Source organism: Sorex araneus, chromosome 1, assembly GCF_027595985.1.
Source record: "Sorex araneus isolate mSorAra2 chromosome 1, mSorAra2.pri, whole genome shotgun sequence".
NCBI lineage: Eukaryota > Metazoa > Chordata > Mammalia > Eulipotyphla > Soricidae > Sorex > Sorex araneus.
Genome location: NC_073302.1, coordinates 384,711,572 through 384,737,256, shown reverse-complemented (window position 1 = coordinate 384,737,256; position 25,685 = coordinate 384,711,572). Strand labels below are relative to the sequence as shown.

Genomic DNA, 25,685 nt, shown 5'->3' with positions numbered 1-25,685 from the left:
TTCCAACTCAGAATTTCTCTTTTCCCATCCCCCTGCTCCCCCACCCCACCCAGGGGTTGAGACCCCACAGTTAGGTCTCTCCATACTGAGAGTTTTCCAGGGAACAGCAAACATTCAGACAGACAGTAGTTAACTAAGGAGTGGCTTCACATGGCTATTGTGATTTACTCTCCAACTGACATTCTTACACTTTCTCAACAGGCCTGCTTCGTGCCAACCCCCCCACCATCCTCCCTCCTCCACCCCATTTTTAAAATGGAGTGATAAAATAGCAAAAAAGTACAATATTTTAGCCATCTGAGCATGGACGATTCTTAAATTATCCTACCAACTGGAAGTGCTCTCTGATACTACTATCTTTCAAAATTGAAGCCATTATGGTCAATCGTGCAAATCTGTATTTAGCTTTTCGTAAATAGTGGATTTTTGACCCAATGAACTGAAACAGCTTCTGAGCAGTCTCTAGGGTCTTAGACAAGACACTCAGAGCAAAGTCATGCCACGATTCTTATTAATGTTTATGTTACTTACTTTCAAAACACACTGGGCCCAGAGGCATCAGTGCAGGGGCTGATGTGTCCTACGTGTGTCCACTGATGACTTCAAACCCCAGCACTATCTGGGTGGCCCTGCTGTCTGAGCCTGGTACTATGCCATCTGTGATCTCTGGTGCCACAAATGATTTCCAGTCACACTACAGTCAGTTACATATAAGCACCATGATAGGGGATGAAACCACTGACAAGTACCACAAGTAAGAACATGAGAGAGCAACGGCCTGTACAGCTTCTGCACACATGTGAGTGAGTCCGTGGTGACCTCCATTGAGCATCGTAATCATATCTGTCATGATGATGGTTTTCTTTCACCCTACAGCCAAGTGTACAAGCCCCAGTGAAGACCACAGCTAACAATGTTCAAGCACTACAACCGGGCTACTCTCAGCCACTACAAGATTATCACCAATGAAGGGAGGTAGGAAGAGGTTGTGGGGGCGAGGGGAGGGGCTAAAGATGTGTGTTCGTGCACATGCATGCATGCACTCGCGCACACACATACAAACACACACTTTTTAATTAGAATCTCATTCTCGACTGAAATTGTAACTATAGAAGAAATATACTTTTGTTCCCAAATACAATACAATGAAATATCCTAAAGGGGACAAGAGAGACAGCTCAAAGGGCTGAGTGGATGCTTTGCATGTAGGAGGCTGAGGTTCAGTTCTCAGCATCAAATGGCCCTTTGAGCACCATACCAGGAGTAGTCCTTGAGCAACTCCAGGTAAAACCTCCTATTAAAAGAATTAATAATAAAATAAAAACTAGGAAAATGCATTTATGGTACCAAAATAAGGCATTATGTTTGTGAAATGCCAGAATCAATAAAACAGAACTTTCTCCTAAATAATATTCCTTCTGACTCCTATTTTTATCCCTTAGTTCAGCTTTTTGAATATTTTATTTTGTGGGATGGTTCAGGGGACCATATGGGATGCCAGGGGTTGAACCCTGGTAGGCTACATGCAAGGTAAGTGCCTTACCCTCTGTACATTGCATCAGTTTAAATATTCATTTTCTTAAGCATCTCCATAAAAATAATAGGAAGTGGCCATTTTTTCCAGTGAGCTTAAAATTTCACAGTTAAAAGTTCTGTCTTCCTCTAGTGTCTAATACTGATATTCATCTAGCCCTTTATATTAAATATAATTTGGGGTGCTTACCTCCAGCCTTTTATATTTGATATTAAATTTGGATGTTGAACTTCTCATTTCCATGCTTTAACTCGTCATTTTCTAAACTTGAATCAAACTGACCAAACAGACTGTTTTGATATATTTTCTGTACCTACAGATATGCCATCCCTGATACTAGATACCAGATCCACTTTTATTAGCAGATACCAGATTCACTCTTAGCATAGCAGGTATCCTGCCTGAAACCTAACTGTGAATGCAGAAAGTGGCCCTCCATAAACCAGAATTCATCTCATCATTTCTGTAGAGTTTATTCTCAGGTCACACACAAAAGATCCTGCTCAAAAGTCTGATAAAACTAGATTTGCTGCAGATTTCAGTACTTAGTAAATGAATAAATTCAGGCTTTATGGTTAAAAGAAGAGTCCTTTTTTTATAGTCCTTACTAGCATAAGCATGAAATACAACCTGAACATACCTAAACTTATGATATTCAGCAGTGAAAATTAAGGGATAAGAGGCTCCCAATAAAAGAACAAGACTGGACTAGGATCTTCTGGACTACAGGACAACTGAGCAAACTGAACAGTAAACCACTAAATGTGCCCCAATATGAACCATTTCCTACATTTACAGCATGTAACTGCAGTGCTGGAAAAGTCTCAACTATGATGATGTCCACTTGATTCAAGTACCCCTTTATTAAAAAAAAAAAAAAGCAGATTCCTACCTTCAGGCAGGTCACATTTAGACATAGTACTAAAAACTAGGACCATTCATAGACTCCCTGACACTTGCCCCAAACCCTAGAGGTTAGAAGCTTTCCTTTAAAAATACAATTATACAATGCAGCCATCTCCTCTATTCCTGCCCAACTCCTTCCACACAGAGCACCACCACTTAGATTATGAAATTGGGTGCTTATGTTCACATACTAAGAATGCTAACTTTAAAACTTTAAAATATAAAATACGTATAAAGCATATTTCGCAAAATTTTCTTCACTAAAAAAAAGATTTCAAAGGGAGAAAAACATGCATGGGAATTATGCAAATAAATATGTATTTGTTTGAATATAGACAATTCTCAAAAAATTAGAAATTGAGCTCCCATTTGACCCAGCAATACCACTGCTGGGAATATATCCCAGAGAAGCAAAAAAGTATAGTCGAAATGACATCTGCACTTATATGTTCATTGCAGCACTGTTTACAATAGCCAGAATCTGGAAAAAAACCGAGTGCCCTAGAACAGATGACTGGTTGAAGAAACTTTGGTACATCTACACAATGGAATACTATGCAGCTGTTAGAAAAAAGGAGGTCATAAATTTTGCATATAAGTGGATCGGCATGGAAAGTATCATGCTAAGTGAAATGAGTTAGAAAGAGAGAGACAGACAAAGAAATATTGCACTCATCTGTGGAATACAGAATAACAGAGCAGGAGACTAACGCCCAAGAATAGTAGAAATAAGTACCAGGAGTTTGTCCCCAGGGCTTGGAGGCTGGTCTCTCATTCTGGGTAACTCAGGGAAGGGACCACCAAGTAAAATGTGGTCGGAGGCCATGCGGGGGAAGGGTGATGTGGGCTGAATGCAGACTAGAGACTGAACACAGTGGCCGCTCAACACCTTTATTGCAAACTACAACACCTAATCAGAGAGAACAAAAGGGAATACCCTACCACAGTGGCAGGGTGGGGCGGGGGGGATGGGATTAGGGAGGGTAGGAGGGATGCTGGGTTTACTGGTGGTGGAGAATGGGCACTGGTGAAGGGATGGGTTCTCAAACTTTGTATGAGGGAAACATGAGCACAAAAGTGTATAAATCTGTAACTGTACCCTCACAGTGATTCACTAATTAAAAATAAATAAATTTAAAAAATTAAATTAAATTAAAAAACAATATGTATTTGTTTGAGAGGATTGGACAACACCCAGTTGGGCTCAGAGGTGGTTTCTGGCAGTGCTCAAGGAAGCATATGTAGAGGAGGGAACCAAACTGGGGTCCGTATGCACAGCTGTCCTACGTACCCAGCCTCAATACACTGGCCCCAAATAAAACGTTAAAATGTGTGAGGAACTGGCCCAGGACAGACCACAGGAATCTATTTAGCTTTCTTAAGAAAAGAAAGCTAAATAGATTCCTCTTTTTACAGGAGCCCGCATTGTAGAATAACTTGTCTATCTGTCCCTGAGCAAGGAATTTGGATACAGGCACCCTGGGTCGCAAGAAGGGTGGTGGTCAGACCAGATAACCAGACCCATATCACACGACCCATATCACAAGACCCAGGACTGCCCCCAGAACCGGGACATTCCTGAATATTGGCACAAATACTGATCTCTAAAACCATAGGCTAGGCTAAGGAGTAATGTCCTTTTAAATGGATTGGTTAAGAAAGTTTGTAATATTACAAATCTATTGGCTATGAAATGCGCAGGCTCTGTTGTAACGGCCAGGCCAGGGAAGGCCTATATAAGATCTCCTTTGGAGAAGCTCGGGGTCTTTTGCCCAACCTGCTGGACCTCCGTGTCCAGTAGGTGGCTGGACCCTGGCTAGCCAGTCTTACAATAAACCCTGCTTGCTCTTTGCAGTCTCTGGAGTCTCTTTGTCGTTATAGGGAGATCTCAATCCGCGCCCTAACAAATGCAGCCTACAAAGTACTTCTCAGGGACCTGACTGTCACTCTTGTAAATCCATAGCTCTCAATCTGTTTTAGAATAGATAATTAAAGTCTACTTCCACTGAAATGATCACTGATGCTGCATACTAAAGAAACTAAAGAAATGTAAACAAATAGTTGATCACAAATTAGCACATTGAAGAAATCGATCACCAGAGTGTCACCAATTACTTCAGATGAACAGTTGTCATTAAACACACACACTTTCCAAAAACTAGTAGCAAAAGTGCTTTGCTTTTCTGACATCAGGAAATAAGAAAGTAGAAGAAATGAAAATGTTCGGGAAACTACCTTCCACAGTGTGTCTGCACCAGCCTATAAGAGACCACTGAAGTCTTGTCAAACAGTGACAAAGTTTCTCTACTTATAAAATGCAATGACTGTCTGGCAGTTTTGAAGAGGGTATGGGGAAGCCTAAACTGTGGTCATGGCTACCTCTATTTTGCCCTCATTCATTCCAATCAATGCCACAAAATTCTTGTTTTCCAAACATCATCTAGCTCCTGATTCCCTCCATCCAAGAACCCCACAGGAAGTCTGTTGTGGTTGCTCCATCATTCCCCGTGTCCATGTCTTGTGGTGACATAGTACAGTCAAAGGTCTCACTTATTATTTTTTATTTTTGGCTTATTGCACCACACCTGGCTCTGCACTCAGGAATTACCCCTGGCAGTGTTCAGGGGACCATAAGGGTTGCTAGGAATCGAACCCAAGACAGCCACGTGCAAGGCAAATGCCCTATCTGCTGTGCTATTGCTCCAGCCCCTCATTTACTATCTTTAGCCTGTAAAAAGACCAGTCCCCCACCTCCTCTACTACCCCAACATTCTCCCCTCTGCCCACAATTTTGCTCACATCAGAAGATACAACTCTTCAGAATAAAGCCTGTGTCAAGTATATTTCAACAAATTGCTTGGCCATCATTAGTAGCACAGACACACAGGACTGCCTTCTATGTACTTATCCTAAGAACTCTAATTCAGGTATATTCTTCCTTATAATTATTTTCCATTAGCAAAATCTTAACTAATGCACTGGCTTGTTCTTTACCTCTTAGAAAAGATAAAAGAAAAGAAAAAGATTATCTTCCCTGTACCATCAAATACAGACTGAAACCTCTAAATAGGGCTCACTCAGCTGAAGAGGCCAATGCCACAGTGTCCCCACCACCAGAGGGAGGCAGTAGGGCACAGCTGGTAACACATGGGCCTTCATCAGGCACACACACTGGCTCTAACTCCATGAAAGGGATGGGATACTTAGACTCCCAAAGGACATTCTTCATTAGAAAAAGGGAACACCAACAACAGTACATGGAAGCAGGTACATAACAAGTAATCAACAAGTCTCAAGCCAAAAAAAAAAAAAAAAGAATTTCTTTCCCTGGAACTGATATGAAAACACATGGCTCTGGAGCAGAATGAACTGCAGTGCCTGCCTGGTTGGTCCTCCTTCCTTTTTCTTTGATCTCCTCTCCCCCAGAGACTATCAGAATGAAATCAGTTCTTGGAAATGGTCCTTCAGTGCAGACAGAAAAATGAACTAATGTTCCGATCCCATGATCTCTGCCTAGGGTGTTGTTGTACACCCAGGACTATACCTCTGATCCCACAGCTCCAAACTTTCCTATCATATTACCCATAGCACCTTACCTCAGTGTTTGCCACAATTCTTCAGACACCTTCAGGCTCAGCTGCAATCTCCTTCAATCCTTCTACCCATTTCACACACTGTACATTACACACAGCATGCCTTACAATTATATATTTGCTGCCTCTCTCCCTAAATATAAACTCTCTGATGAGTCAAATATTTCTGTCATCTTGCTGCTGCCTCTTCAATCATATAAGACTGGAAGCATTCAAGCGTTATGCCTCTCTGGGGCCAGAGAGAGAGCACAGACATTAGGGTGCTTCCCTTGCATGTGGCCGACCTGAGTCTGATCCCCAGATTCCCATATGGTTCTCTGAGCCTGCCAGGAGTGATGCTCAAGCACTACTGGATGTGGCAAAAAGAGAGGACATCTCTCATTCTTTTATCTCATGCAGTTTAATCATTTCAAATGCCACATAGTTGCTGATAAATACCAAATTTCTATCCCCCAAACTCCACACTCATATAATTAAGTACCTATTTGACTTCCCCATTTTGATATCTCATTGGCACCAAACAAATACACCAGAAGGTGAGCTCTTACTGCCTGACTGCCTCCTCCAAGTCTATAGTTCTCCCATCTTGACTGAACTCCCCCCATACAGGTGACTTGACCAAAGGCTTTGCAATTATTCTTGTCAACATATTGAGCCCCCATCATGATCTATCAGAGAACCCTGCACTTTCAGATATTCAGATAGAAGATCTACACTACCCTGCTAACCTGTATCTCACTCTGGTCCAAGCCACTGTGATCTCATGACTGCATTACTGTAATAGCGACTTTTGACAATTTTTTGGCTAATGATCTATTCTCAATACAGCATCCATGATGGCACCATTAATACATAACCAGATCATGGCACTTTTCTGTTAAAAAAAGAAAATAAATCTTCCAGTAGTTTCCCAACTCGCTTATCATCAGGGTCTAAAAGTCCCATCCTTGCCCTTCTTGATTGAATCTGTTACTTTTCTGAGCTTCTCACATTCCAATCCCCCCCCCACTTCCCAACTGACTTGGGACCTCTTCTTGCTACTTTTTAAATACGCCTATGCCAAGCTCACTTCAGTCTTAGAACCTAGACAGCAGTCATTCTTTTTGACTGGGACTGTCCCTTCATTCTTGCAACTCATCTCTAGAACCAACAATTCCCTCACCTCTTTCAAATGGTAAAGAGAAGCCAACAGCACTGACAGAAGGTATGGTGTTGGAATGTTTTCTGCATTTTCTGCACTAAACCCTGCCATTATCAGTGTTGTAAATTATGGTGTCTAAAACAGTTTTATACATATACATAAAAGAAGATAATCTTGTACTGCCTTTGATGCAGACACCACCAAGCACAGGCCCTTACACAGAAAAAGGTGCTTGATAAGGATGCGAAACCTCCTCTGGCAAACAAGAAAAGGTCTAGCCCAATCTGAAAGTGTGGGTTAGTCAGATGCTCACTGTCCCAAAGGGATCCTGGCTCTGAACCTATTTATTTTTTTATGGCAGCCTACCCTGTACCTGTAGTCCATCATGACAGAGCTCCCTGAGCACCGCAAACTTCCACTTTGAAACTGTTCACTTACTGCAATGGGAATTAGGAGTGAAACTCCACTGCCAAGTTCTTGTCTTACACCACCCGTGACAACTAAAAATGGGAGAAATGTTTTGTGGGCTGCCCAAGCAGAATTTAAATACACTATCACTTATATTAAGCATGATTATTCATCAATATTTGCTTTGTTTTCCTAAATTTTACTTTATTGTAATTTTGGCCACATGGTTACGATGGGATCAATGTTTAGGCTTTTGGTATTAAAAAGTTACTGCACCTCCACCATCACCAAAATCCAGACCAGTGCCCCTAAATTTTTCCACCAGTGCCCTTAAGTTTTTCTATTTTTTAAAAAATTCTTAGGGGCTGGATAAATAGCACAGAGGGTAGGGCGTTTGTCTTGCAGGCGGCTGACCCGGGTTCAATTCCCAATATTCCATATGGTCCCCTGAGCACCACCGGGGGTAATTCCTGAGTGCAGAGCCAGGAGTAACCCTGTGCATCGTCGGGTGTGACCCAAAAAGAAAAAAAAATTTCTTAGAAATAAAAAAAGAAATATATCAATTTTTTTTTAGATAGTAGCAGCACTGTCATTGCTATTTATTTGCTATGCTGCTCACCATACCCCCCCATCAGTGCTCCAAGACATATGCAGTTTGATAAGATGCTGTTCCATAACTCAGCAAACCGAGAATGAAGAGGCAAGAGTTTGGGAGTACCAGTGGGATGTTTCTGCAGATGGGTATCGGTGAGAGTCCTGGTAGCTCAAAACTACTGTCTAATGCCACCAGCATGGTATTTACAGTCAGGATACGGACTGTAGATTTAAGGAGCTCTGAGCCCACATCCTTGAAGTGAATCAAGTCTAACTAGATCCAAAGCTATGTCCCTCCCACTGACTGTAACTAGTTATGGAAAGTTCATTGTCACTGTCACTGTCATCCCGTTGCTCATTGATTTGCTCAAGCGGGCACCAGTAACATCTCCATTTGGGGCTGGAGCAATAGTTATGTAAAGTTAGACTTAGCATATGTTTCTGCTTTGCATAATATGCTCCAGGTTCATCCACATTACAATTTACAAGAAGGCCCTTCCTTCTATTAATGTGTTTTTGCGTGGTACTGGGGATCGAACCCAAGTCTTCTGCATGTAAAATGTGCATTTTACCAGTGAATCTCATTCCCCACAGCCCTATCTTCCTCTCAAAGGCTAAGCAATATATCTTTGTATGCATATACCACATTTTCTTTATCCACTCATGAGTCTACAGATTCCTGAGTCATTCTCACCTTGTGGCTACTGTGGGTAATTCTGCTATAAACGCTGGCATACCACTGTCTGAGTTCCTGTTTTCAATTGTTTTTTGAGAGATATATATTCAAAAGTACAATTTTTCATGAATTCCTGGATCCATACTTATTACAAAGGGGAAATTTTACCATCTCAGAGAATTGTGAAGGCTAAATGAGACTATGTAAAATGCACGTTACTGAGGCAAAAGGATTTCTTCCAACAACCACCAATGAACCAGGGAAATAGCACAGCACCATTTCAGAACAGGCCGTGCTTATTTCTTCAGGTCCAGTCCAGCTGAGAGCTTCTCCTTATGGTTCAGGCCACATCGCTGGCCACACTTTGCAGCAGACCAGCCCACATCTTCCCATAATGTAACCTCTCCATACAAGGGTCACAGCACGACCAAAGGAAACATTTCAAAGTTTCCACTGCTCACTTTTAAAAGGGAGAGAACCAAAAAAAGAAGGAAGGGAGGGAAGGAGGAAGGAAGGAAGGAAGGAAGGAAGGAAGGAAGGAAGGAAGGAAGGAAGGAAGGAAGGAAGGAAGGAAGGAAGGAAGGAAGGAAGGAAGGAAGGAAGGAAGGAAGGAAGAAGAAAGGAAGAAAGAAAAATTGAAGGAAGGGGGAAAGTCATCAGTCTAGCTGTTGTACTCACATAGTGTTTTTGGTGATACGAAGAAGGGCCCCTCAGACCATCTAGACAGACCCAGAACTACTGACTACCCACAATAAAGACATCTTGACTATAATGACTTGAAAGAGAAAATGAATGAAATTTAGTAACAATAAAGTTCAAATAACTTATAACTTTGACTTCTTATTTCCCCCTGCACACTCATTTTCATTTCCATGAACGCACGCTTTCAGAATTCATTAACAAATTGCTGAAACTAATAACTACAATCTCCCAAACCATATTACATATCAAGAAAACCAAGAAAACGATCCTTGTTTGAGAAAACGATCCTTGTTTGAGAAATCACAGCAAAACTCACTCACCACTATAACACACCCAGTCTATCAAGTGCCACATCATCAGCTTATCTGATCCTTTCAGTAACCTTGGAGGAAGGAGGTCAGCAAAGTACAGTCCTCTGGCCCGTTAGGAGCTTCTGTAAAGTTTTGCTGGAACAGAGCTGAAAGATTACTAACTGGAATTTGACAGAAAAAGCTTGCTGCCCCTATTCTTGCATTAAAAAAAAAAAATAACACTTCATGAAATGAAAATGGAGGCTGGGTGATGGCTCAAAGGTTAAAGCACCTGCCCTGCAAGCAGGAGGCTGCAAGTCAAATTCCCAGTGCCATGCGTGAGCACTTCAGTTCTGCTGCACATAATCTCCAGAGCCACAGGCCATTCCTGGCAATGTGAGAGCCAAGTGTGTCTGGGCACAGCAACTAGCAGATAAAAGGTGAAGGCCAGACTGATAGTACAGGGCTTAGGTGTTTACCTTGCACTCTGCCGACCCCCATTTGGTTCGGATCTCCAGCACGTACTGAGCAGCACCAGGAGTCCCTCTTGAGCACAGAGTCGGGAACAGACCCTGAGCACTGCTGAAGGTGCAACCCCTTCCGCCCCAGTACATAAAGGCAGTGCGAGTACTGCAGTATGTGATAACTGGTGAACACATGTGAGAACCCTGGAGTGCTACAACCGGAATGTACATGAGTACTGTATATGTGCAAGCCTCCCAGCTCAAAGGAGTGTGACCCTGGCAAACACCAGGGCCATGAGTGCAAGCTCTGCTGTCTAATTAGTGTGCAACCCTCACTACCTCATTTGCACTCCCATCCAAGTGTACCACAACAAAATGCACCAGGAGTGCTCGCAAGCCCCTATCATCATCACCAGCATCACCAAAAAGGAAAGAAAAAGAAAAAAAGAAAAGTTTAAAAATATGAAACCAACAAACCTGACTATGAACAACTTTGTAACTCTATCTCTCTTTTTTTTTTTTGCTTTTTGGGTCACACCTGGCAATGCACAGGGGTTACTCCTGGCTCTGCACTCAGGAATTACCCCTGGCAGTACTCAAGGGACCATATGGGATGCTGGGGATCAAACCCAGGTTGGCCGCATGCAAGGCAAACACCCTACCCGCTGAGCTATTGTTCCAGCCCCTGTAACTCAATCTCAAGGTGATACATTTTTTAAAAAATCTTAAATTCTATATACTGAAGCTTTGTAAGTATTGCATTACATAACAGAGATGTTACTTTAGTAGTTAGTTCTGTCCTTTATTTCAGTGACTGGAAAATCAATAAATACAATTTTTCCTTTCCCCTCTTACCCTGCATGTCCTCTATCATGATTAGACTCTTTGACACATAACTCCCTTTATATTAACCAGAACTTGATATCAGTAATGTTCAAACTCACAGCACATTAAACTTTCTTCCAGGATTTTATGTTAAACGTGATGATGTAACATAAATCTATTAAAATATTCATAAACTTCAAAATGAATAATATTTACTCCCCAACTTAGAACTTAATATAGCTTAATATAGCTCATTTCCTACTCCCTTCCTCCTGAGAAGTTTGGTGTCAATTCTTATCATACAGAGATAGACGTGTACTAGTGTCTGCACATGATAAGTAACTTAGATAATACTTTCCTTTACAATATTCATAATCTTGACCAACTCAGATTTTTCCAACAATAAACTGGACAGATCTTTATATATCACTACATGAACTTTGATACTTTAAAAAAAATAAAAAAAAAATAAAAACCTAAGGGATGAATCAGAGAGAAAATGTAAGGATTTTAACAAAAAAGTAAAATAAACAACAATAAAAGACTAATATTTATACACACATAGAGGTATGTAAGGATACTTGAAATAAATATCCACTGTAATAGCATTCAAAATGTCAGTATTTTATGAAAATTATCAACATATTCTAAAACTATTCTGATAACAAAGTGCCAAGATTAACTAATATCATAAAGAAACATAAAGTGAAGGATTTATCATATAAAAAGATTGACTACAATAAAGCTGCAGCAATAAAGATAGTGTAGCATTAATTGCAGAACAGACATAATTATAAAAGGATTTAAGAAACTAACCTAAACTTGTAATATGATAGTAGTGTCACAGTGGGGCAATAAAAGTGATTCTTTCAGTAAATGGAGAAATGTGACCCAAATATACAAGAAAAATGGTGAGTTTCTCAGTCTTCTACATACAACATGCAAAAATAAACAAACAATACAGTCCAGAAAGACAAATATAAACTTAAATGCGAAGCAAAACTGGAAGAGAATATGAGAATATTTTCATGACATTGGGACTGGCAAAGACTTTTTAAGCAGGAATCAAAATATACTATGCATAAGAAAAATTCTGATGCTTTGTACATTGAAATTAAAAACTTGGTTTCTTAGACTACTCTATAAGTAAAAGCACAAATCATACAATTAAGTGTAAGATAAAGACATAAGTCATAGATTAAAGTAATTAATAACCCACAAAGGCCTTATTTACTACTACAAAGAAATACTCAAATGGACAATAATTTTTTTTTTAAGTTAGACAGCTCATAAGTAACCCAAATGCAGATTAAGGGCGTAAGTAAAATAAAAATAAATGATACTACCTATTACAAAAGATCAGCCCATAAGTAACCAAGGAAATGCAGACTACGGTCATCATTAAAATAAAAGTAACTGATATTACCTATTGTGAAAGATGAAGAATAACTAAATATTATATGTACTGAAGATGTGAGAATAAACAGTAAATGAAATTAGGAAAATGATTTGACATTATATCTACTGAATCTAAATATGCACATGTTTATAAGGATATAGTTCTTCTAGAAATGCCTATATATATATATATGCACACACAATCACCAACATATAAAGGACTATAGAAATGCCTATATATATATATATATGCACACACAATCACTAACATATAAAGGACTATAGAAATGCCTATATATATATACACACACAATCACCAACATATAAAGGACTATTCAAAGCACTGTCTTTCAAAACTGCTTTTCATTTTTTAGGAATCTATACTAGAAGTGTACAACTGTCCATCAATAGCAGAATAAGCAAATAAAGGTTAGAGGTCTGTTGTGGACTATTATACGGCAAAGAAAAAGGAACACTCACATGACTATCATACAGACCTGTACATACAGTACACTGATTTTTTAAACACTTTAAACCTACAGACCAGTGAAAATGGGAGACATAGTTTTCAAAGAACTAAGAATAAATATTAGTACTGACAACTGCAATATGTATACTATTTTAAAATCTATTATTATAAAATGAAAATTTGGTAACGATTTAAACTTAACCAGAAACATAGCACCAAATGCTAATAACAGAAGTCTTAAATTTTGGAGAAAGCAAAAATTGAATTCAAATGTTATTAGCACAAAACCTGCTTCTTATTTGCCAGAAAGTATAATATCAGTGTTATTTCACAGAAAAAAAATATATGTTCCATTGCTATGTTTGATTTTTATCAATGACAGGGCTTACTAGTAAAATGGCAGTATATTTTTCTTGGACTTGCAGGAAATTTCTGCAATCCAAAGGTTGAAAACTACTGTGATTCGGTGTAATGACACAAACCTAGGTTACCACTTAACTACTTCATACCTAAGCTAATATCTATTTCCTACTGGAATCACTGTCATTGATGGAGTCCTTTGTTAACTCAAACATCATTATGCAACACATAATTATGTGCTTTACAAAGGTTTACAAATCACTTAAAATATCACAAAAATGCAAATGAATCCATTATGAAAATATTTTTTCTGCACATACAGAATCATAAATTATTAGATCTTTCCCCTTATGCACTATCCTATTGTATATCTGTTACAAACAGAAACTGCAGTTACAAATATTGGATATGACTACATAGGTAAACATGGTGAAAGCAGCAATATTAAAGGTAAATTTTCCCTCCAACGAAATAGAAGAATAAACTAGGTCTCAAAGGAACAAAATTGGTCTAATCAAGATCTTTTCATTGCAGCAAACATAGGGAGCAATCCAGACACAAAATATGGTAAACATAAACAAAGTCTCAGAGAAAACAGAACAAGGCTTCACTGAAATGTGACAGCGGATCACTCACTCAGCATTTCATTTGATCTCTGGTTACGGGTGTAGCAGAACTGGCATTAATGGACACAGAAACACTGTCTGGTGACAGACACTAGGTGCTTTCTGAGCTCAGTCACAGAAGTACAGCTTCACACAAGCCCTTCTGTGGAAATATAGACAGAGCTCAAAAGTAACTAACTGCTCTCCTGTGGATAAAATGCAAGAACCGAAGACAAGTTCATCCAGGCCTTTCCGGAATGAACTTCTGCCTAGTGTGAATACCATACATCCTATGGTCACAGCTGGCTGTACCAGTGTGAGAGGTGAAAAGGAAGCAGGATTGCTTCCCCAATCACCAACCTACATTCACCACCCGCCTGCCAAAGGTGTATCTGCAGGAAGATAAGCTTCAGGAAGACAAAGGGCAGACGAGAAGTTGGGGGAGCAATCGGAGGTAACAGTCCCATTACTCATCTCAAAAAGCCAGATCAGAGAGAGGAGTTGTCTTAATACCATGGGTTTTGGAGATAGTTAAGTCTGATTCTGCTTAACATCATTTCTTTTTTTGTTGTTGTTTATTTGTTTGGGGGCCATAGGAGGAGGTTCTCAGGACTTAACCCTGGCTCTACCTCAGGAATCACTCACTCCTTGTGAGCTCGGGGTAGCATATAAGGTGCCAGGGATTGAATCTGGGATGTCAGCACGCAACACAAACACTTATTTGCTGTACTATCAGTTTGGCCCCAACACCATTTTTTTTTTGCTTGATTGTTGGTTTTTGGGGTCATACCTGGCAATGCTTAGGGGTTACTCCTGGCTCTGCACTCAGGAATTACTCCTGGCAGTGCTCAGGGGACCATATGGGATGCTGGGAATTAAGCCCAGGTCAGCTGCATGTAAGGCAAACCACCTACCCACTATACAATCGCTCCTGCCCCACACCATTTCTTTTTAACAATGATTTCACACCCATTGTGTGTTCCTGGAAAAGCTTATCAGTTTCTTACAAGGGTATATGCTGTCAAAACACTCCAGAGGCTGTCACCCCGTCAGCATATGATTTCAGAAATTAGTTCAGAAATATACAAATATGTTCTTTGGCAAAAGACAGCTTGTATATTTGGTAACTCTTCCCTACCTGATGAAAAAATATGTTACAATCAAGGGCATGTGAGACAGCACCGGAGTGAAGGCAATTGCAGCCGAGGTCAGTTCAATCACCAGTTTGAACCCTGGCACAACATGGTCCCCAAGCTGGAGTCCAGAAGATACCCTGGCACTCCCAGGTGACCCTGGAGACTCCTGTGCACTGCCAAGGTGGCCCAGGTAATTGCTGGCACCGAGGGGCCCAAGCAGCGCCACATCCTGAACTCTTGTGCTGAACTGCCCAGGAAGATTTGCTGAGAATTAGCTGAAGGGGCCTCCAGGCCTCCTAAATATTTTTGGAGATGTGCCCCTGCCTCTAAAATCAGCTGACACTCTGAAATTCCATAACTGTTTTAGTAGCTTCTTGATCTATAAATATGCATATATCATCTCACAGTTTAATTCTAAGTAAACATCAAGTGCTGCTTATAAACAGATACAAGACATACCCTGCGGTTTGTTAAGTTTTTCTATGTGTGTGTGTGCGAAGGGGGGGCAAGGAGGAGGGGTTGGAAACACGCCTGGCAATGCTCCAGGGTTACTACTGGCTCCTAGCTCAGGAATCACCCCCAGCAGTGCTTGGGGAGACCATATGGGGTGCTGGAAATCAACCCAGGTAGGCCACATGCAAGGCAAACACTCTAGCCACTGTATTATCACTCTGGCTCCTACCCTGCTTGTGTGGTGAGACAAGCAAACCCTGGGACTATACCCGGGGAACATTCTTCTACTATAGTCATATACAACTGACAGGGTATTCAAATTCTGGGTTTGTTGGATGCTCTCATTAAACTGGAGCATCAAAATATCTTTCATAAAAGGGCTCTGCTAACTTCTAAAATCATTTTCATAGATTCCGTTTCTGAAGAAGAAGGCAAACAGAAGCACACAAATCAGCACTTACTCAGAGGTGCGCGCGCATGCACGCACACACACACACACACACACACACACACACACACACACACACACACACACACACCCCTCTTACCAAACGTGACTTCTCCTTTGCCGGCTTTGTCAAACAGCTGAAAAGCCACCATGAACAGGGCATCTGGAGCACACAAGACTGATTCAAATGCTACAAACTCCTGAAAGGATATTAACCTATAACATGAAACAAGCACAAAACATAAAGTCAGGGGCTTGTGGAAAATAAAAACAGGACAAATACACACTATGGGGAAAAAATATAGGATGTCACTGTCAAAAAATAAAATGCAACATGCAAAACATTTATAAACACTTAGCACTTCTTTTTACATATAGTGGACTGAAAGAACAATGTACAGAATCTGAAAGACATGACAGTTTGAGGATATGGTGGCACATTAAATGCTTTATAATTACAAACATAACTGTTTTACCCAATGTATCATTTTTGTTTCTGGTCTGAATCTTCCTTCAGGCACATTTTGCTGGATCCTAGAATTAAAGCTTAGATATTTTAGATTGAGATATGATTCCACAACAGCAAAATAGAGTGGTTTCCGTCATTCATTAATACATTAATAACTTGTGCTTAAAATGATTCCTGAGATTCAGTTCTTTCTGACATATGTTTCAGGACTGAAGTAGGAGGAAAGGGGGAAGGGTATAGAAAAATCAGACGTGAAATGTGACCCCAAGGAACTTTTGAGTCCAGAATGCAGACACACAGCTCTATAAATTGTGGAGGAAGACAAATTAGAAGAAAGGAACCAACAGTGTATATCTGAATTCTAGCTGGAAATCAAAAAGAAGCTTTGTGGCAGAGAAGAGAATGGACTGGTCATTGGAAAATGACTGAAAACATAGGTTTGTAGTAATGTCCAAAGAAAGCTGGGCACTTGAAACTGGGAAACTGCAGAGAAGCAGGTACAAAAAAGCAAAGAAAAACATGGTGGGCCACTGCTTCTGTTCAGTTGTGTGCATAGAAACATGCAAAAATGATATGAGAAATACAGTAGCAGAAAGGCTCTGAAGGCAAGAGCCAGACCTGCCCCTTCTCCTCTAAGCAGCAAATGTGACTGGATGTTTCTGAAGAAAGTAATGACACACTTAAATCTGTTAGGAACAGCAGGACAGGGCGGGGATGCTTTGACTTCTAACAAGTAACCAGGTTCCTAACAATCTTCCTCGAAATGTCCTTTGCCACTCTTTAGTATTTTTGCACTGCACTGTAGCACTGTCGTCCCGTTGTCCATCAATTTGCTCAAGTGGGCACCAGTAACGTATCCATTGTGAGACTTGTTGTTACTGTTTCTGGCATATAGAATATGCCACAGGTAGCTTGCCAGGCTCTGCCATGCGGGCAGAATACTCTCGGTAGATTACTGGGCTCTCTGAGAGGGATGGAGGAATTGAACCCGGGTTGGCCGCATGCAAGGCAAATGCCCTACCCACTGTGCTATCACTCCAGTCCTTAGTATTTTAAGTACCCAAATATTTCAGTGATATAGTAAGATGGTCTGAATCTCTGAAAAACAGGTGGAGAAAAAAAGAGGAAAAATGGGTGCTCTGTATAAGTCTCACAGACCGCTTAATTACTTCTAATAATCCAGTAGAGACGAAACATCTTTATATAAAGTAACTGTTACAAAGTTATCTTAGTGATTTCCTAGTGTGTCACCTGATCATAATGATGCCACAGAAATGGAAAAATCTCAGCACATTTACTGCACAATGCACAGTCAACACAGTCAACCTAGCGCTCAACATCTCCTTCCCAGTGCAGAGCAACCCCCAGGGGCTGCATGTTCCAGAGTGGTGTCTGGATGGAGCATTTTATTCTTCACTGCAGTCTGTCCCCCAAGACCAGAAGGAAGTCGGAAGGGGAAAAGAAAATAATCATGTGCATGATTACCACTAAAATGTAAGCATTGAAATAATAAAACCAAGAGAATAAAAAATTCCAGCACTATAGTTGAAAAAAGGAAGAAGAGATTTATTTTCTCTCAAAGAACTGTTTCGTGGACTGTTTCATGGAGGTATGTGTGTAGAATTTTTCTTTCCAGTTCCAGGGATTGAATCCAGGGCTTCACACACAGAAGATGAGGGTGCTCTACCATTGAGCCATACATATCCCTTGGCCTGAGGCATGGCATTTAAAGAACAAATTTTAATATAGAAAAGATCTTACAGTTGATTTTAGGGGTAGCAGAGGTTGGGCCACACCTGACAGTGCTCAGGGGATATTCTGGCTCTGTGTTCAGGAGTGGTCGGTCCCTGGCGATGCTCCAAGGACTGTGTGAGACTGGGGATTGAATCTGGGGGAGCCACATGCAAGATAAGCACTTTACTTTCTGTACAAGATCTCACGTTCCAAAGTCTGACTTTTATTCTCTTTATTTTACTTCTGAGAAAACTAGAAGGGGTTAACAACTTGTGTCAGGGGAAATAACTGTCATCTGGCATTTTCGCCTACAGACCAGGTATTCTGGTTTCCATCTGACAGTGAGGGAATTTGGCTGGTGAGAAAAATCAGAGGCAGGAGAGAGGGGAGAGAGGGAATTCCCTACTGGGAAGGAGCAAAGGGGAGACTCCTGGAGTAAGTGCTGTTTACAGCAGGGTGCAGCATGACAGCCCGAGAGCTATAAGATCATGCAAACGCAGAAGCAAAGTGTTGCTCACACAGAGGACATTTAAAAATCTTAAGAGTTTTGGTTTTTGGCAGGGTTGGGGGGACAGGCACAATGGCAGAGCTTGGGGGATCATATGCAAAGCAGGGGAGATAGGGAAGCAACCTATTCTATCTATCTCTCTGGCCTTACTCCTACACTGTCTTTCAGACCCTCACATTTCTATCTAATAAGCCACCTGGTTTGTGGTGCTTGGTTATGGCAGCCCTAAAATATGAACAAGGGCCAGGTTTGAAAACACAGATATGAAAGGCCATTTATTTAAAGACAGGAAGGAAATGACCCAGAACATGTGGACGAGGGTTGCTCATTCACCATGCTCTAGATAGCGTTTCTCAGTCGGGGGCCACAGGAGCCCCTCTAGGTCCCCCAATGGGCCATAGGTGAAAACTGTGGAGCTGAAGGGCCACTGCACAAGACCAGAGGGCCAGCCAACAGGACAGGCAATCGCAGGAAAGAAATAACAGGTCAGAAGGGGACCACGGTTGGGAAAGGGTTGAGAAACTATTACAGATGACTGAAGCAGTGGGAAGAAGCGATGTGTTTGTGATTGCCTGCCTCCCCTTTGTGCCGCTCCTCACGCCCAGCCCTGCTCTGGGCAGGCACTAACAACCATGCAGTCACACAGCTCCACTCGTGAACTAGCTGGCAGTTTGTCCAAACAGAAAACACCGCATTTGTTACAGTATCTCTGCACAGACATAACTCACAGAATCAAAGTGTTATTCTAGAAAAGGGACATCAGATTTAATTAGAAAAAAAAAAAGAGCATCTTTCCTCTCCCCGAATGGAATGAGAAACCTGAAGATTACCTATACGTGCGAACAAATCCTCCTCTGGCAACGTCAATGTGGTTTTATAACCACAACTGGCCAATGAATACTTTGGTATTTTAGGCATGTTACAGATACCAAAAAGGTATGTAATTTGGTAATCCTATTAGATACAAGTGTTATACATCTATGTAGGAGGTATTCAGATGAACCATGAAATCATAATGTCTTACTATTCATTAGATCATTTGGGGTTTTTAAGGTAATCTGACCAGAAGGCTATCAGAATAATTACATAGTACTAAATTCATTTACAACATATCTTAAACATTTGTATATATTTTTCATAAACAGTATTTTAATCTTGCTTTACAGATTTAATGGGTATAAGTTACAACAAAGAATACAAACTTAATCAAGTTCAGACCTGGCTGGTGAGCCCACTTTGCTCCTTGTTCACTCTCAACTCTCAATACTTCTTTGACTATGTTAGCTGCCATTCAAGATAAATCACATCATTCAGGTGATGTCTAGAACTCTTTTCTAAGGTACGATATTTGACATTAAGGCTTTCTTGCAGCAACTAAAAGCAGGATATAGATGCAAGTGCAGAAGTGATATTCATCAAGGCCTATACCTCTTAGAAAATTGGGAAGAACAGGTTTTTACCAAGTATTTCAGCTATCAAAGACTTTATAAAAGAAGTGACTTCTGTTTTCTAAACTACAAGAACACTTTCTGAAATTCATTTAGCAGCAATTTTACAACTCTTAAAGTTCAGGTACAAGAGCTAAAACAATACATATCACTATTAAATACTGAACCAAAGAGAAAAAGGATTAAAAGAGTTTGACTGAAATGGGACTACATTAAACTAAAAAGCTTTTGCACCGCAAAAGATACAGTGACCAGAACCCAAAGACTATCTACAGAATGGGAAAGGATATTTACACAATACCCATCAGATAAGGGGTTGATATCAATGGTATATAAAGCACTGGTTGAACTCTACAAGAAGAAAACATCCAACCCCATCAAAAAATGAGGCGAAGAAATGAACAGAAATTTTACCAAAGAAGAAATACGAATGGCCAAAAGGCACATGAAAAAGTGCTCTACATCACTAATCATCAGAGAGATTCAGATCAAAACAACCACAAGATACCACCTCACACCACAGAGACTAGCGCACATCCAAAAGAACAAAAGCAACCGCTGTTGGAGAGGATGTGGTGAGAAAGGGACCCTTCTACACTGCTGGTGGGAATGCCGACTGGTTCAGCCCTTCTGGAAAACGATATGGACGATTCTCAAAAAACTAGAAATTGAGCTCCCATTTGACCCAGCAATACCACTGCTGGGAATATATCCCAGAGAGGCAAAAAAGTATAATCAAAATGGCATCTGCACATGTATGTTCATCCCAGCACTGTTTACAATAGCCAGAATCTGGAAAAAACCCGAATGCCCTAGAACGGATGACTGGTTGAGGAAACTTTGGTACATCTATACAATGGAATACTATGCAGCTGTTAGAAAAAAGGAGGTCACAAATTTTTTATTTAAGTGGATCGGCATGAAAAGTTTCATGCTAAGTGAAATGAGTCAGAAAGAGACAGACAGACATAGAAAGATTGCACTCATCTATGACATATAGAATAACAGAGTGGGAGACTAACACCCAAGAATTGTAGAAACAACTACCAGGAGGTTGACTCCATGGCTAGGAGGCTGGCCTCACATTCTGGGGAAAGGGCAACTCAGAGAAGGGATCACCAACTATAATGTAGTCGAAGGCCATGTGGGAGAAGGGAGTTGCGGGCTGAATGAGGGCTAGAGACTGAGCACAGTGGCCACTCAACACCTTTACTGCAAACCACAATAGCTAATTAGAGGGAGAGAACAGAAGGGAATGCCCTGCCACAGTGACAGGGTGGGGTGGGGGGGAGATGGGATTGGGGAGGATGGGAGGGATGCTGAGTTTACTGGTGGTGGAATATGGGCACTGGTGAAGGGATGGGTTCCCGAACTTTGTATGGGGGAAGCATAAGCACAGATGTGTATAAATCTGTAACTGTACCCTCATGGTGATTCATTAATTAAAAATAAATAAATTTATTAAAAAAAAAAGAGTTTGATTGCATCTGTACATTTTACTCAGGGCAATGTGAGAGCATATACATATTTACTCTGTGTGTGTGTGTGTGTGTGTGTGTGTGTATGTGTAAAGAAAGATACTAGAAGGGTAATTACCAACATGAGGACACTGTCTCTTTAAGTAGCAGAACCTGAGGTCTGTTCCCCACTTTTCTCAACAGCTTTTGGCTTAGAGATACTTAGAACAGAACAGAGAAGAGAGACTAAAAACTATGATGCTATATGAAAAACATGGAAACCTAAGAGAACTGGAGGTAAATTACTCAATGAGCTCAAAGGAAGGAAAAGTTATTGAAACAGTGAAGAAGTGGAGGAAACCTGTGAGATCAGAAACATGGTATCGGAGGGAGATGTGACTAAGGGGACAGACAGACATCTTGTAGGGGAAGGGAGGGAGGTAGGGAGGTAGGTAGGGAGGGAGGGAGGGAGGGAGGGAGGGAGGGAGGGAGGGAGGGAGGGAGGAAGGAAGGAAGGAAGGAAGGAAGGAAGGAAGGAAGGAAGGAAGGAAGGAAGGAAGGAAGGAAGGAAGGAAGGAAGGAAGGAAGGAAGGAAGGAAGGAAGGAAGGAAGGAAGGAGCGAGCTACCAACTGTAAGGGATCCTGGTGCCTACTCTTATGCTGTGCATCGGCCAAGCAGAAGGGCAGGAAGGTGTCCAGGAAGGTGAAACTGAAGAGGAAATCAAGAAAGGGAGGTTGGAGATGCAAAGTCATGGGAAGACTATGTTTGCTGGAGTGAAGGCATGTGCAATGGAACACAGGATTGTTATGCTGAGGGCAAACACATGTCTGAAATTTTTAGTAACAGTACGTACATCTGATTTTGACTGATCTGGCAGAGAAGTGTTCAGTGAACTGGAAGGAGGAGAGTCTGGAGATGTGTTGGCTGACTCTGTGGTAGCATTCTGACAACCAGAGGGAGAAGGTTCCCTTATGGAGCATGTGGTGCTATGATGACAGGAGGACAACACAGCAAAAGTCATAAAGATGCCTCCACTCTTTAACCTCATGTGACTTTATCCTAAAAATAAGGCACGGAAACATTCATGCTAGACCAGAGCAATAGTACAGCAGGCAGGGCATTTGCCTTGCATGTGGCTGACCCTGATACAATATCCAGCATCCCATATAGTTCCCTGAGTACCACCAAGAGTGATCCTTGAGCTCAGAGCCAGAAATACACCCAAGCACGCTGGGTGTGCTCCCCCAACATCATTCATGAAACATTGTTGATAGTAGTAAGAAAAAAGGAAAAACAGCTCAAAATCCAACAGCACATGAATGACTGAGTAAAAGCATTTTCACAAACAGAATACTAGCAAACAATTAAAAAATACTGCAAACAAATTCATGCTATCAAGGATAAAAAAAAAATCAGAATATAAAATGTAGAAAACAATCCCATTTTACCTAAAGTAGACAAAAATAATTCATAGATTAACATGCAATTTTAAGAAAATATTCAAAAGTATTAGCAGTGGCTATCTATAGGCCTTATATTTAAGAATTTTAAAGTTTTATGTTTGCATTGTTTACTCTTTTCAATAATAAATAATGGATTATACTTGCAGTGAAAAAAGATATGAAAAAATATTTATTTGTAACATTTTTCACACATGAAAATAAACTTTCAATTTTCTATTTTAAATCTATCTAATACATAAATTATTTTTGCAAAAATAATAAAGTGTAAATGAAACAAAGAGCAAAGATCTAAAGTTGGCTAGTGGCAGTAGGCATGGAGGAGAAACTGGGGGCTGACAAAAGGAACAAGTGAAGGAAAAGAGTCACTGAACCCGCAGGCCGTGCTGGGTGACGCTCAGTGCTCCTCTTTCTCCCCGCTGTTGCTTATTCTCGCGCAGCGGTGGCTCAGGCCCCCATGTGGTCCCTTTCATCTTCTGCCTGACTCCGATCTCTGGGCCAACTCTGCGGCTATAAAAGCTTAAGCAACTGCACATAAGGATCTGATCTGTTCATACTTCAGGAAGTTTGGTTGTAGACAATGCACCATATCAAAATCCAATTACCACTTTTACTTAAGGTTCCTGACCACAAGAGCGCTTCGCAAAAATAATTTCTCCTTATAACCCTCTTCCGTGTGTTGTAACAGAAGCCAAACAATTGCTTGGGATTAATGGCAGAGATAAAAAGAAAAATCTAACTCCAAAAACAGGGTTCCAATCACCAGACCACCCAAGTTCAAGTATCCAAGGAAATGCCAAAGGGAAAAAAAAAAGGAAAGAAAGAAAGAAAGAAAAGAAATAAAAGCCCAAGCCAGAACTGGGCTCCCCTGTGATCATCCATTTATCAAAAGGGCTTTGGCGTCCATGAATTTAACATCTTTAGTTCCTTAGGGGTGGTTTCTAGCACTTTCATCTCCCAAATACCTTGCAAATATACCTTGTTCAGGCTATGAGGCAAACGTGTACCCTACACTTAATATATGCCAGGCAATGATGTAGGCACTAATGATACCAGGGAAATGAGTAAGACTGACAGAATGAATGTCCTCAAGGAATACGACCTAGTAGAAAAGGCAGGCAATGAGCACAGACATAGAGACATAAAGATGATTCCATAATCAGATAAGTGCTGTATACAGATAAAACAGAGGGATGCATAAAAGCAGTATTTTCAGTCCTCTCCTCACTCCAAGTCCCCCACAGTGAACCTTGATGTGAGGTAGGGCCTGAGCAATCATTTGTTTTCATAAACTTCCCCCATGATTCTACCTTGTAGCCAAGTGTGTGGCTGATGAGGGGGTTGCTCTGCCTAACTCAGTGAGTCAGGAGATGCCACTTGTGCTCTGAATGCTAAAATGGAGGAAGCACTGGGAATATCTGGAAGGACAAGCAGGGCAGAAGAATGCTCTGATCAAGAAAAGCAAGTCTCTAGGCAGACTAATTTCATCAAATTCCACAAAGTGGGGAAGACCTGGGAGCAGCCAAAGTGAAGGAAGGAGAGTTGAGAGTGCAGGGAGTGTGCAGAGCAACCAAGGCTGCAAGCACACCCTTCCAGGGGCACAGGGGAAACAGGCAGAGCTGATGGGTTTTCGGCAGAGAATGACATGATCTCATGGAAACAACACTCAGGGACACAGGGAGAAGCAGGGACCGCAGGGCTACATAGGACAGTAGCACTGTAGCACTGTCATTCCACTGTTCATCAATTTGCTCGAGTGGGCACCAGTAACGTCTCCATTGTGAGACTTGTTACTGTTTTTGGCATATAGAATATGCCATGAGTAGCTTGCCAGGCTCTGCTGTGCAGGCAAGATACTCTTGGTAGCTTGCCAGGTTCTCTGAGAGGGACGGAGGAATCAAACCTGGGTCGATCACATGCAAGGCAAATGCCCTACCCACTGTGCTATCTCTCCAGTCCACATAGGACAATAGGAGATATAAACAAGAAGCAATCAGGTCCAGGGTGGAGGAAGGGGAAGCGAATGGGAAGTCGGGGGATATGGTGGCCCTTGCCCTATAAATAGCAGCAGTTATTGAATCCCAGGGCAAATCAGACACACTTTGGGATGGTCCAGGCAGCAGAGACTCAGTCAGAAACACAGACTCTGAAGTCACAGAGGATCTGAAGGAGCTCATAAGTAAAGATCTCATTTAATATGCTATTGATGGTCAGTGAGCAAATGAACTCCCAATTATGGAAATTCATCACAACTGTTCGACATGCTCTGGAAAGAGATGATGAATGATTACCTGATTTTATAGTTTAAGGACTATCTATAATAAAGGAGGCGGGGTTTCTAGACTTTTCTTTTGCCTGGCTGAATAAATGACATTCCCGGGAGCTGGAGCAGATCACCTTTCCCGAAGCTGCTCTGGCCAATGACTTCCCCTCTGCAAGCCCACATTCTTCTCTCCTGGGTAGCAGGGAGCCATCCTGTGTCTCTGTTGTTTGTACCACTTGCCTTGGCATTGCCAGGTACGCATCTGCTCAGAGGCCAGCTGGGCACCGCTAGCCTGGCATTCAGGTTCAAATCTCACGGCATTTACCAGCAGCTTATTTAAATT

General features: G+C 41.2%; 1 protein-coding gene across 5 annotated transcripts in view; it reads right to left on the bottom strand.

Annotated features, from left to right (window-relative positions):
• The window catches only part of SLC25A13 (solute carrier family 25 member 13), a 201,395-nt gene that overhangs the window by 101,373 nt on the left and 74,337 nt on the right, over window positions 1–25,685 (bottom strand). For 2 of the 5 annotated variants that reach the window (XM_055119718.1, XM_055119721.1), the window contains exons 4-5: window positions 16,471–16,536; window positions 16,103–16,218 (exon numbers count right to left, since the gene is read on the bottom strand). In XM_055119718.1, coding sequence (XP_054975693.1) covers window positions 16,103–16,218; window positions 16,471–16,536 — 182 coding nt within the window. The remainder of the gene's footprint in view (window positions 1–16,102; window positions 16,219–16,470; window positions 16,537–25,685) is intronic. The other 3 variants (XM_004602204.2, XM_055119736.1, XM_055119743.1) reach the window with 2 other exon arrangements.